Source organism: Oncorhynchus masou, chromosome 21 (assembly GCF_036934945.1).
Source record: "Oncorhynchus masou masou isolate Uvic2021 chromosome 21, UVic_Omas_1.1, whole genome shotgun sequence".
Classification (NCBI taxonomy): Eukaryota; Metazoa; Chordata; class Actinopteri; order Salmoniformes; family Salmonidae; genus Oncorhynchus; species Oncorhynchus masou.
Genome location: NC_088232.1, coordinates 17,039,452 through 17,051,967, shown reverse-complemented (window position 1 = coordinate 17,051,967; position 12,516 = coordinate 17,039,452). Strand labels below are relative to the sequence as shown.

The window sequence follows — 12,516 nt, the reverse complement described above, 5'->3', positions numbered from 1 at the left end:
AAATATTCGCTTTTTTTTTCATTCCAATGTTTGGAAACAAACATTATATAGCCTCAACATGGTTACAACATGTTCATATCATGGATGGTCAGTCCTTGTATTCATAGCTCTGTCTATGAATTTGAGAGTGGTTATACTTATCCAGTCCCATCCCTCAGCTTTTTACCGAAAGGGGAGGGTGTGGCTTTGCTAATTGTTTCAACTACCGATTGCCCCTTTAAAAGGCAAAATCTCAGATTTTTTTTCATTTCAACTAATGAATAACATTGGTAAAAAGCATGACTTTCATAATAAATAGTTAATACAGTATTTAGTGTCCTGTATTAGATAGTTAATACAATATTTGTCTCGTGATTGCATTTGTTACCAAATAACTAAGAATTTGACCAAATATTTGTAAAGGAAGCCCCTTCATCCATTCCATCTCGTTTTGGAGGGATTGAACAAGCGGTGTAGTACATTACAGTTAACATCAGATGGTAGTATAATCCCACAGGACAGACCGAAACAGGCAGACCATTTGTTTCCAAAGGGTTTTATTATTCAATAAAAGGTCCATGTGTTAGTCTCAGTCATTCACTGTCCCTGTTTGAGCACTAAATTAAAGTATCCTTCAATGCAATGTTTAATTCCCGTCTTTTCTCCCTTGAGGAAATCACTGATCTGTATGGACTGGATACGTGAGAACGAGACTGTTTTCACCTAGACACCTCTCTCAGACCTGCAATTCCCTCAAGGAAGAGCGGAAGGAAGGATGCATACAGAACCTCTCTCTCAGACAGACTTTTCACTTCACAGACAGCTTTTCTAATATAGACGACAAGCTAGGGGAAACACCCAGAAACACTGCAGAGATAATAACACTGTTGTGTTGCGCCATTTACCCGATTAAAAACATCATAGTGTTCCACCACCCAGCTTCACTCCAAAAGCAACACATATAGTAGAGACTCTAGCTACCTCTTCAGTGTTTCACATCTGAAGGGAAAAGATAGGTGTTAGCAATATGGTGGTGGCTTCTTTTAGGGCTGTACGGAGACTGTATTGCACTTGTTGTCTGAAGGGCACTGTTCAGGAGCTGACTGAATTGGAGCAGTACCTCTGTCTGTCGTGATTACATTTAAGGCACACAGCCATGCTAGTTACCTAACGAATGCACACTCCTGCTGACAAACCAAACGGACGCAGTTTTATAGTCAGTCTCTCTAAGGAAGGATTGTTGCATCATCTTCAAAATACAAACATTTCCCCAACGACAACCCTTCAAAGCATCCCTGAGACAAACTAAGAAAGTGTTGCTATTTTATAAAAAGGAATGAATCCACAAAGTACAACAGTGAATCAATTAAATACACATTAAGATTGAGTGAAGGCAAAAAATGTCATTCCAGTTGACAGGTTTTCTCTGTGGTCCTTGTAGTGAACTGTGCCGTGTAAGTCAGTTCCAGTCTGGAACAAAGGACAAAAACCAGAACGTTCAGCCAGGAAAACAGAGATTTCCATAGATGTGAATTGTGGGCCGCTGTCAGGAAGGTCACAGTTTACACAGGTTGATGACAACATCCACCTCAGGTCTCGGGCGGGGGCTGACTCCAGAGGAACCACCCTGAGCAACGATTAGGCTGCTGCATTCTCATGACCTACTTCTTTCCTCTAGTGTGAAGTGTGCACTTTCTCCCTCCCCATCACAGCTCCCAAAAGCCTTAGATTGGCGTAAGCCTGGTGTCATGTCAGACCAGTGGTGTAGTGGAGGGTAAAATGCACATAAAAGCTGTTTACACACCTTTTTTATTTTTGCGCAATTTTTGTGGAAAATGCATTGAAAGTATAAGGAACTTTACTTTACTCACCGCCGAAGGCAATCAAGCGTGTACCCACCTATTTCTTTACCACTACATCACTGCGCCAGACACACCCTAAACCTCATGGTTCTGTGCCCAGTGTCAGAGGGACTGGATGGAGGTCATTGTCCTCTCCCTCATCCATTCCCATTTGTCTCAATCCACAACTACTGAACACAAGCATTTCGCTACACCCGCAATAACATCTGCTAAATATGTCTATGGGTCCAATAATATTTGATTTGATTTGTAGGCTTCACGCACCCAATGCGACATTGTCTAAAATTGCATCATTTCCCTATCCTTTCTTTTTCTCTTCTTCCATCCGTATGTGTATCCATCACTCTCTTTGTCTCTCTCTTCCTCTCTTTCTCCATTCCTGTTAGTAGTATCTGTTGAGGCTGCGTGTGACAGTGTTGACATCAGGCTGTCCATTCATCCAGATCTCTCGCATGATCCTCTCTCGCTCCTCAACCCTCTGAGCTCGCTCCAACTCTACAGAACAAAACAAAACACAACCATCTTTATTTCAACTGCTTCCAGAACATTTTAATAATAAACTGTACACTTAAAAACAAAAAAGCTCTTAAAATGTTTCCACAGTGTGTGTTACCTTCTGCGGAGGTGAAAACGCTGGTTTGCAGCAGCGTTCTCTCAAATCGCCTTCGTCGTCGAGCCGTAAGGTCAGAGTTCCTGTCGTCCCAGTCCTCTGAGTCGCTGTCTTCACTCGTCTCAGTGGTTACGCCAGGGTTGCCTGTGTTAGGGTTGCCAGGTTGGTGGTGGTGGTGACAGTGATGGTCCCCATGGTGATGGTGGTGAGTCCTGTTTCTATGCTGATGGTGATGTCGCCGTCGGTTACTGTAGTGACAGTCGGTGCGACAGTGTATCTGCACCACCAGGGCACAGAGGGTGAGAAGGAGACCCACACACACACCACTAACAAACACAAGAGCTGCTCGCTCCGGCTGGTCTGAGACAAGAGAGAGAGGGAGAGGGAGAGAGAAAGAGAGACAAACAAAGAGCATGAGAGCAGAAAATATATTTTTTAAATGTTACCTTTATTTAACGAGGCAAGTCAGTTCAGAACAAATCCTTATTTACAATGAAGGCCTACCAGGGAACAGTGGGTTAACTGCCTTGTTCAGGGGCAGAACAACAGATTATTACCTTGTCAGCCTGGGGATTCAATCCAGCAACCTTTCGGTTACTAGTCCAACTCTCTAACCACTAGGCTACCTGCCGAGATTAATAAGAGTAATCTTCTTTATATATGCAAGTAAGACTGACAGACACCTGTCGAGCTCCCGAGTGGCGCTGCGGTCTAAGGCACTGCATCTCAGTGCTAGAGGCATCACTACAGAACCTGGTTAGATTCCAAGTTGTATCACAACCGGCCGTGACAGGGAGTCCCATAGGGCGGCTCACAGTTGTCCAGGTTAGGGTTTGGCCGGGATAGACCATCATTGTAAATAAGAATTTGTTGTTGTTCTTAACTGACTTGTCTAGTTAAATAAAGGTAAAAAAGTATATGTTTTTCAATCATCATTTGTAATAAAAATATATTCCAAACAATAGCAATAACACCTGAACAATCCAGGCAGCTGGAGGCCCCTTAACTGGGGAGGATGTGCTCATAGTAATGGCTGGAACGGAATCAATGGAACGGTATCGAACACGTCAAACATGTGGTTTCCATGTGTTTGATACCATTCCATTCACTCAATTCCAGCCATTGTTTTGAGCCTTCCCCCACTCAGCACCCTCCTGTGCTGTACAACTGTTGTATCAGTCAATATTTACCTGCTATGAAGGTGTAGGCCGCCAGGGCGTTGCTAAACAACGCCATATCCTGGGAGACCACCTTCACCTCCATATTTGGGCTGGGACTTCCTGTGGGCGGGGCATTCATGATGATGTCACTAACGGTGTCTTTGGCCTCTCTGGTCTAGGCTAGTATCTTCTGTCTATAAGTCAGACTCGGCTGACTCTGGTCTTTAATCCTATATGGTTTTATGGAAACAAAATTTGAACCCTTAGGGCATCATCAGGGCTTCTGGCTACCCCCTTCCATAAAGTTTGAACTGAATTCTCTCCTTTCCTCAGCTGAGAACAGCACAGCAGTCTTCTCTGTCACTGTAGGCTTCAAATATGGGGTGAGAGAGAGAGGAAGGGAAGGAGAGTAGTGAGTGACAAAGTAAGATCATTTGAATTGATCTCATAATTATTGCATGATTTACAAGAAAGTCTGAGAAATGTCCCTATCCTGGTATCTCCTCGTTAGCCACATGTTAAATAAAAGTGTCACAAAAACATTGAGCAAGCGACGAACCCCGTCTCAAACTCTGATGGTTCTGGATGATTGTAGGTCTGTCTGACGAGTCTAGAGAAAATGACAAGAGCCCGAGACAATCATTGGTTTCCACTTTTCCCCCTTGTAAACATGCCATTGCAGTTATGTAGTCAATAAAGCAATACAAAATGCTCTAATTTACCCCAGACATACCACTTAGATGTTATCCAAACACAGTGGCCTTCCACCCAATCAGGAGAGGACGCAAAGGTGAAGGGAAAGAAATTGTAAACACTGTAAACTTAGAAAGGCAGCGCTGCTTTTCGTGGTTTGGCAAGCCTCGTTGTGATAAATAAAAATATATACCAATGTAATTTAACGACCAAAAAATGGACAGCTGTGCCATATAAATTGCAAAATTGTTGGGAAGAGATTTTCGATGTACCGACTCCATGGCACGTGGTTAATGAATTGACACGCAAAATGACGCCGGATTCAAAACCACATTTTTCTGTTTAAAATATTATACAAAAATCTTGCAACCAATAAAATGTTATATATATATATATTCAACTATCCCAGCTCTGCAGATTTTGCTGTGAGGAGGCAGAGTCATTAGATCATTTATTTTGGTATTGTTCATATGTAGCTCATTTGTGGTCACAGGTCCAGGAATGGCTGAGAATTGCAACATTTACCTAGAACTAACGCTGCAGATAGCAATACTGGGTGATTTGAAAAGTCAAAGTCAATCGAAAAAAATAATTATTTTAGCAAAATGTTTCTCTTTTAATTTACAATCTGTAGAAGCTAGAATAATAGAAAGGTTCAGGATTTTTGGGAAGCTTCACAGCACAGTTGAAAAATATATGGCAAATAGAAATCCAAAATGGATGGTGTTAAGCAATAAATGGGAGTGGTTGAATGGAGCTGAGGGGTGGGACTACTAACAACAAGATAACCAACGTAAAACACAAGGGGTTTGTAAAATATATATAGGTTCAGAAATGTTGTGAAATTGCACAGTTACAAATAGAAATCAAACTGGATGGACATCAGAAATAGAGGAAGGACTAAAAACAAACAAAATATAACTATTGTGTCTGTAAAGTGTGTAACTGATGATATGTATAAACTGAAGGTAGAAGCCTAAGTGTTATTGTTTATTAGTTTACTCCAATTGGGGGAAGGGTGGTATTATTTATTTAAATTTTTACCTTTATTTTACTAGGCAAGTCAGTTAAGAACAAATGCTTATTTTCAATGACAGCCTATGAACAGTGGGTTAACTTCCTGGTCAGGGGCAGAACGACAGATTTGTACCTTGTCGGCTCAGGGATTTGAACTTGCAACCTTCCGGTTACTAGTCCAATGCTCTAACCACTAGGCTACCCTGCCGTCCCTGTGGTAGGGTTTGTGGGTAATAATAAAGGTACAGTTGAAGTCGAAAGTTTACATACACTGAGGTTGGAGTCATTAAATATCATTTTTCAACCAATCCACAAATGTATTGTTAACAAACTATAGTTTTGACAAGTCGGTTAGGACATCTACTTTGTGCATGACACAAGTCATTTTTTTAAAATATTTTTTTCAATTTTAATTATGACTTATCCCACTGTATCACAAATCCAGTGGGTCAGAAGTTTACATACACTAAGTTGACTGTGCCTTTAAACAGCTTGGAAAATTCCAGAAAATGATGTCATGGCTTTAGAAGCTTCTGTTAGGCTAATTGGCTAATTGACATAATTTGAGTCAATTGGAGTTGTTGCCTACCTTCAAACTCAATGCCTCTTTGCTTGACATCATGGGAAAATCAAAAGAAATCAGTCAAGACCTCAGAAAGAAAATTGTAGACCTCCACAAGTCTGGTTCATCCTTGGGAGCAATTTCCAAACCCCTGAAGGTACCACATTCATCTGTACAAACAACAGTACGCAAGTGTAAACAGCATGGGACCCCGCAGCCGTCATACCGCTCAGGAAGGAGACGCGTTCTGTCTCCTCGAGGTGAACGTACTTGGTGCGAAAATTGCAAATCAATCCCAGAACAACAGCAAATGACCTTTTGAAGATGCTGGAGGAAACAGGTACAGTGCCTTGCGAAAGTATTCGGCCCCCTTGAACTTTGCCACATTTCAGGCTTCAAACATAAAGATATAAAACTGTATTTTTTGTGAAGAATCAACAACAAGTGGGACACAATCATGAAGTGGAACGACATTTATTGGATATTTCAAACTTTTTTAACAAATCAAAAACTGAAAAATTGGGCGTGCAAAATTATTCAGCCCCCTTAAGTTAATACTTTGTAGCGCCACCCAAACGACTTACAGCTGTAATCGCAGCAAAAGGTGGCGCTACAAGGGGGCCGAATACTTTCGCAAGGCACTGTATCTATTTCCACAGTGAAACAAGTCCTATATTGACATAACCTGAAAGGCCGCACAGCAAGGAAGAAGCCACTGCTCCAAAACCACCATAAAAAGCCAGACTACGGTTTGCAACTGCACATGGGGACAAAAATCATACTTTTTGGAGAAATGTCCTCTGGTCTGATGAAACAAAAATAGAACTGTTTGGCCATAATGACCATAGTTATGTTTGGAGGAAAAAGGGGGAGGCTTGCAAGCCGAAGAATACCATCCCAGCCGTGAAGCATGGGGGTGGCAGCATCATGTTGTGGGGGTGCTTTGCTGCAGGAGGGACTGGTGCACTTCACATAATAGATGACATCATGAGGGAGGAAAATGATGTGGATATATTGAAGCAACATCTCAAGACATCAGTCAGGAAGATAAAGCTTGCGTCTTCCAAATGAACCAAGACCCTAAACTTTCTTCCAAAGTTGTGGCAAAATGGCTTAAGGACAACAAAGTCAAGGTATTGCAGTGGCCATCACAAAGCCCCGACCTCAATCCTATAGAATATTTGTGGGCAGAACTGAAAAGGCGTGTGCGAGCAAGGAGACCTACAAACCTGACTCAGTTACACCAGCTCTGTCAGGAGGAATGGGCCAAAATTCACCCAATTTATTGTGGGAAGCTTGTGGAAGCCTTCCCGAAATGTTTGACACAAGTTAAACAATTTAAAGGCAATGCTACCAAATACTAATTGAATGTATGTAAACTTCTGACCCACTGGAAAAGTGATGAAAGAAATGAAAGCTGAAATAAACCATTCTCTCTACTATTATTCTGACATTTCACATTCTTAAAATAAAGTGGTGATCCTAACTGAACTAAAACAGGGAATTTTTACTAGGATTAAATGTCAGGAATTGTGAAAAACTGAGTTTAAATGTATTTGGCTATGGTGTATGTAAACTTCTGACTTCCACTGTATATGTATATGGGTATGTGTATGTATGTATTTAGATATATTTACCCAAAAAATGTATAGGGGATTGGAAATTATGCAGACAATTACATCGATGGAAGCAACAATCTATCCACAATATTAAAGCTGATACACCCCCTAAAAAAAACAACATTTTTTATTTTTTATTAAGCCTTGTTCCTTGGGTTACGGTTTTCCAAGGAGAGGGAGAGAGAGAGAGGAGAGAAAGAAAAAGAGCGAAGGAGAGAGAGAAGAGGGAGAGAGTGAAGGTGTGGGAATATAGGTTCCATGAGTCATTGTCTGATCAGAATAGCAGACCGGCAACCCTGAAGAAAACACCCCTCTCTTCCATTTCCCCTCCTACCCACTTTCTCCTTGTCTCTCTTTCCTCTGCTCCCCCTCTCATTCTCTTCCCTCCTACACACATAGGACTCATATTCCAGACAGAAAATAAAGTTCCATGGGTATGTCTTCTCTCCTTTTCTCACATAAACTCATGCAATCGTCCAGGCAGGCACAAGCACACACACTCAACAGAAAGAAGGAAAGAAATAACTTAAATAAGGGAGAAAGCCATGTGTAAATTTGTGACAGGTACATATTCATCTATCTTCCGTGGAGATGATTTGGACAGTACTGAAAATGAGGAACAGGGAACTGTAGACTACACAGTTTCAGCGCTGGTTGTGTGTGTGTGCGCAATAATGTGTGTTTGCGTGTGAACTTAGCAGAGGTGTGGACTCGAGTCACATGACTTGGACTCGAGTCAGACTCGAGTCACAAATATGATGACTTGCAACTCGACTTTGACTTTAACACCAATGTCTCGAGACTTGACTTGATACCCTCCCCAAGCCCAAAGAGTAAAAATTATGCTATTAAAAAAAGTGTGCAGCGCATCAACTCTTTAATTTAACAGATTACAGTTTGAATCGGACAGCAGCCAATAAACTGTGCCTGCTGAGAAAAAGATGTGCGTGGCAGTGCAGAGGAACGTCGGCGGGTGAATTCAGATGGAGCCCTTGGAAAGATGATACCCAAAATTATTATTTTTGGATATAAAGACAACGCTGTATCAACAAAAAACGGATTGCAACTTGCAAAACACGCGGGAAGAAAATTACAGATGGAGGCACAACATTTTCCAACTTTGTTCGACATTTGAAGCTGCACAAAGAACGTTAAAAATCGTGGCTAATATAGTCGACAGCTATATATTTTATTACTTTACTGGTGTATCATGTAGGCAAACGTAATGTTACATCAATGAGCCTCCACACAGTCAGTCAGTGCGGGAACGTGATCATTGCACCCAAGATTGAGCTACAACTGGCTAGGCAGTTGGTAGCCTAAATCCTGCCTGATGTTACTGCTGTTCCTAAAACCATTGACATACGTTAGCCTACTGTAACCACACAGAGAGTGTGTGTGTGTTGGACGATTGTGTACAAGCCTACATCGTCCGATTGTGCCCCATAGCGATCCTGGATAGTCGATCACTATTGGGGGGGGGTCTTTGTCATGGCTACCCATGTATTTCCATGGAAATATATAACATTTATTTGGAAAGTAATATATAGATATTTTTAAAAGCATTCATGATTTGCATAAATGTGAACTTGAGTGCCAAGACTTGAGACTTACTTGTGACTTGTAAAACAATGTCTTGGTTGGTCCCTCCTCTGGTACGCAGACTGAGTTTAGTTGACTGTCAGTGAAACAATCCATGAAGGCTGCTTTCTGATGGACGGGGAGAGAGAAACAAAGAGAATAAGAGGGGAACAGACCAGGTCAGCTAAAGGTGAAATTAAATCTATTATCCAGGCGTGGTTTGTCGGATGCCCTTATCAAACAGACTGAGCTGATAATGAAAGGTGAGTTTTATAAGAGTCAGACTTGGCTCACACACAGCTCGTTAAAACTGGTCACAGCTCGTTAGACCTCATTAGAACACTCAACTCAACGGATTACAGTCTAATACAGTTAGAATGACTCGACTAAACACAGTTCATGAACTCTCCTTCTTTTTTAGCCTCTCCTTTCCTCTCTCCTTCTCCCCTCTTCCTCCTTTCCATTCGTGTCTCCTTCTTCTCTCCTTTTTTCTTCTTCTTCTACTCTGTTTCTGTGAGACTGCACGTGCAGACGAAAACCTATTGCTTGGTAATTGACACAGACATGTACAGACAGAGACAGACAGACAGTCTTACAGCACAATAGTTCATTGTAGTGCAGAGTCCCTGTGCTGTTTTAAACTGGGCTCCTATTTCTCTCCTATAATGCTAAACTCCTACCCCACTTTGTCGTGACTCTGATCCGTGTGTGCAGAATTCTGACAAAAATAAGCCCCCCCCCCCCTCACACACACACACACACACACACACACACACACACACACACAGCCCTGACCATTAATATTCTAGAGAAGCCATGCCTCCAGCTTTCAGACCAAATTTAGCCAAAAAAGCGTGCATGTGCATGTGTTTTTACTCCGAGACGATTGCAGGGTGACACTGGACTGTCTGCTTTTAACATAGAACATCTCACTAACCTGCTTAAAGAGTGAATGGAAATACAAAGAAAAAGAGACAGACAGACAGACAGACAGACAGACAGACAGACAGACAGACAGACAGACAGACAGACAGACAGACAGACAAAGACCTATAGAAACAGAGAGGATATTGTAGTTAGAGCATGCTACAGTCCAAACACAACAATACTACAGGCCACCAGTTTTTTCAAAGCAAATGTAGATCACATCTTTTGAGTGAACGAGAAGGCGAGACAGTTGGAGAGCGAGAGGGAGAGCAAGAAAGAGAAAGGGTCTGCACCCCCCCTCCCCTCACAACCACACTGTAGGAGCCCCCTATTCATAAATCAACTCAACAACTCTCTGCTGGTGTGTGTGTGTGTGTGTGTGTGTGTGTGTGTGTGTGTGTGTGTGTGTGTGTGTGTGTGTGTGTGTGTGTGTGTGTGTGTGTGTGTGTGTGTGTGTGTGTGTGTGTGTGTGTGTGTGTGTTCCCTACACATATACAATCATGCGCATCCTGTAGCCAAACCCACAGACCAGCAGTGGAGTCACAATGTGACAGACTAGATTATTATGCTTCTCTAAATGCCACACATTATCCAACGCACAACTTCATACACACACAAAGACACATACTATATGTCCCACTCATCCACCAGAAACGTTAAGGGAACATTAACGTCAACAAATAGGCTACGGTTCATTCTTACACATCCATGATCCAGATTATTAATCCATTCCAGTGAAACATTTTTTACATTTCATGTTCTCCTTTCTTCATCTGCCCTCTTCTTTTTTCTCCTTCTGTCCTGTTTTTGAGCCGTGGTAAGTGTGGCACCAGTGAAACCAATATCCAAAGCCCAGAGACCCAGCAGCAGAAACAGAGGAAGTGGAGAGTAGAGAGAATCCCTCCTTCAACAGATTAGTATTTTCCGAGCGAGACCAGCAACAGCTCAAAGTCACAGAGAGATACAGGTTTACAGAGGTTTTACAATCACAGTTTTCCAAGAATGATTTTTCAAAGTTTTCCAGGTCCGTCTCCCGGTAGACAGGGGTCGATCCCTGGAAGCTGGAATGTGACACGCGAGCAGCTCACCCCCACGGACACTCACTCACACACACACAAACACACTACCCTCACTCACATATACACACACTCTCTTGCCCCACACTCGTCTTCCTATAATCCCCTCACACACTTCTTCCTAAAAAACCCTCACACTCTCATCTCCCACACTCAGTAAGACCCTCAGTCTCTGCCATGCATTCCCCCTCCTACCCCTCAACCTGATGACTATACTGAACAGAGAGAGAGCAACACTGGGGCACAAAGAAAGACGGAGAGAAACAGAGAGAGAGAGAGAGAAGCCAGGGGAGAGGGGGGAGAGAGAGAGCGAGAGAGCGAGAGGGAGGGAGGAGTGAGTATGACATGGGAATTTCATTCAGCTTTGACTGGGAATTTGCCTGCTGAATTTTCCAGACAACATTCCCTGGGGGCGTCAGATGCTATAACACACACACACACATACATACACACACAAACATAAACTAATCTAGTTGACAAAACAGTTATTCCAGATGTCTTGCCCATGTCTGCTTGAAACCCTAAGTTATCTGTTGTTGTCACCTGATCCAGTGGGCCGAACACCCACCCCCACTGCCCCGACCACACACACCTGGGAGCAGACCTACTTTGACCTCCAACCCTTGTGAACCTTTTTAATATGTTGTGAAAAATCCTCAGTATGAGATACCTGTGTGTGTGTGTGTGTGTGTGTGTGTGTGTGTGTGTGTGTGTGTGTGTGTGTGTGTGTGTGTGTGTGTGTGTGTGTGTGTGTGTGTGTGTGTGTGTGTGTGTGTGTGTGTGTGTGTGTGTGTGTGTGTGTGAGCTGCAACAATGATTGAAGAATCTGTAAGAGCCAATCAAGTGCAATCAGTGTTAGATGATAAGGAAACATGACATCTGTCTTTCGCTCTGTTGACTGCATCATTTATTCTACCAGACCTTAGTAATGCACAACAAACCAATGCAACTTTTCCCCCTAGGGAACAACAATATACACAACTTTGACCAATAACGCACGATCGCTCACAACTCTCACACAACCTTTTAGAGAACAACACAACCACCATACAACCTACACACAACTCCCTTTCACCTACCTATTGACCGGCCAACAGGGCAGTCATTCAGTCCTCTGTGTGAGAACAGCTATTGTGTGCCTCTTTGATTGTCCTCTCCCTTTCTCTCTCTCTCTGTGTGTGTGTGTGTGTGTGTGTCAACTTTATATATACTGTATATATTATAAATATTTATATATTTCTTAATTCCATTATTTTACTTTGAGATGTGTGTGTAATGTTGTGAATTGTTAGATACTACTGCACTGTTGGAGCTAGGAACACAATTCTGGATATTGTTTGCTTACAACTAGGAAATGTAGATGGCCCGTGTCTACCGGTGAGATGCAGAAATGCTCCTTTTAAATGGCACATATTACATGTTAATAACAT

General features: G+C 42.4%; 1 protein-coding gene across 6 annotated transcripts; it reads right to left on the bottom strand.

Annotated features, from left to right (window-relative positions):
- Positions 1 to 519: 519 nt before the first annotated feature.
- On the bottom strand, positions 520 to 11,328 carry LOC135507858 (protein eva-1 homolog A-like). 6 transcript variants are annotated; one of them, XM_064927575.1, is made up of 6 exons: positions 10,713 to 11,328; positions 9,117 to 9,628; positions 4,171 to 4,221; positions 3,642 to 3,981; positions 2,455 to 2,811; positions 520 to 2,336 (listed from the first exon to the last, which is right to left on the bottom strand). In XM_064927575.1, exons 4-6 carry the CDS (start codon positions 3,748 to 3,750, stop codon positions 2,224 to 2,226), a joined length of 579 nt encoding a protein of 192 aa, XP_064783647.1. In that variant the 5' UTR covers positions 3,751 to 3,981; positions 4,171 to 4,221; positions 9,117 to 9,628; positions 10,713 to 11,328; the 3' UTR covers positions 520 to 2,223. The 6 variants fall into 6 exon arrangements, with proteins under 6 accessions (XP_064783647.1, XP_064783646.1, XP_064783651.1 ...); XM_064927574.1 differs by having other exon boundaries at positions 9,117 to 9,212; XM_064927579.1 differs by having other exon boundaries at positions 3,642 to 3,841; positions 9,117 to 9,212.
- Between the last annotated feature and the right edge of the window lie 1,188 nt (positions 11,329 to 12,516).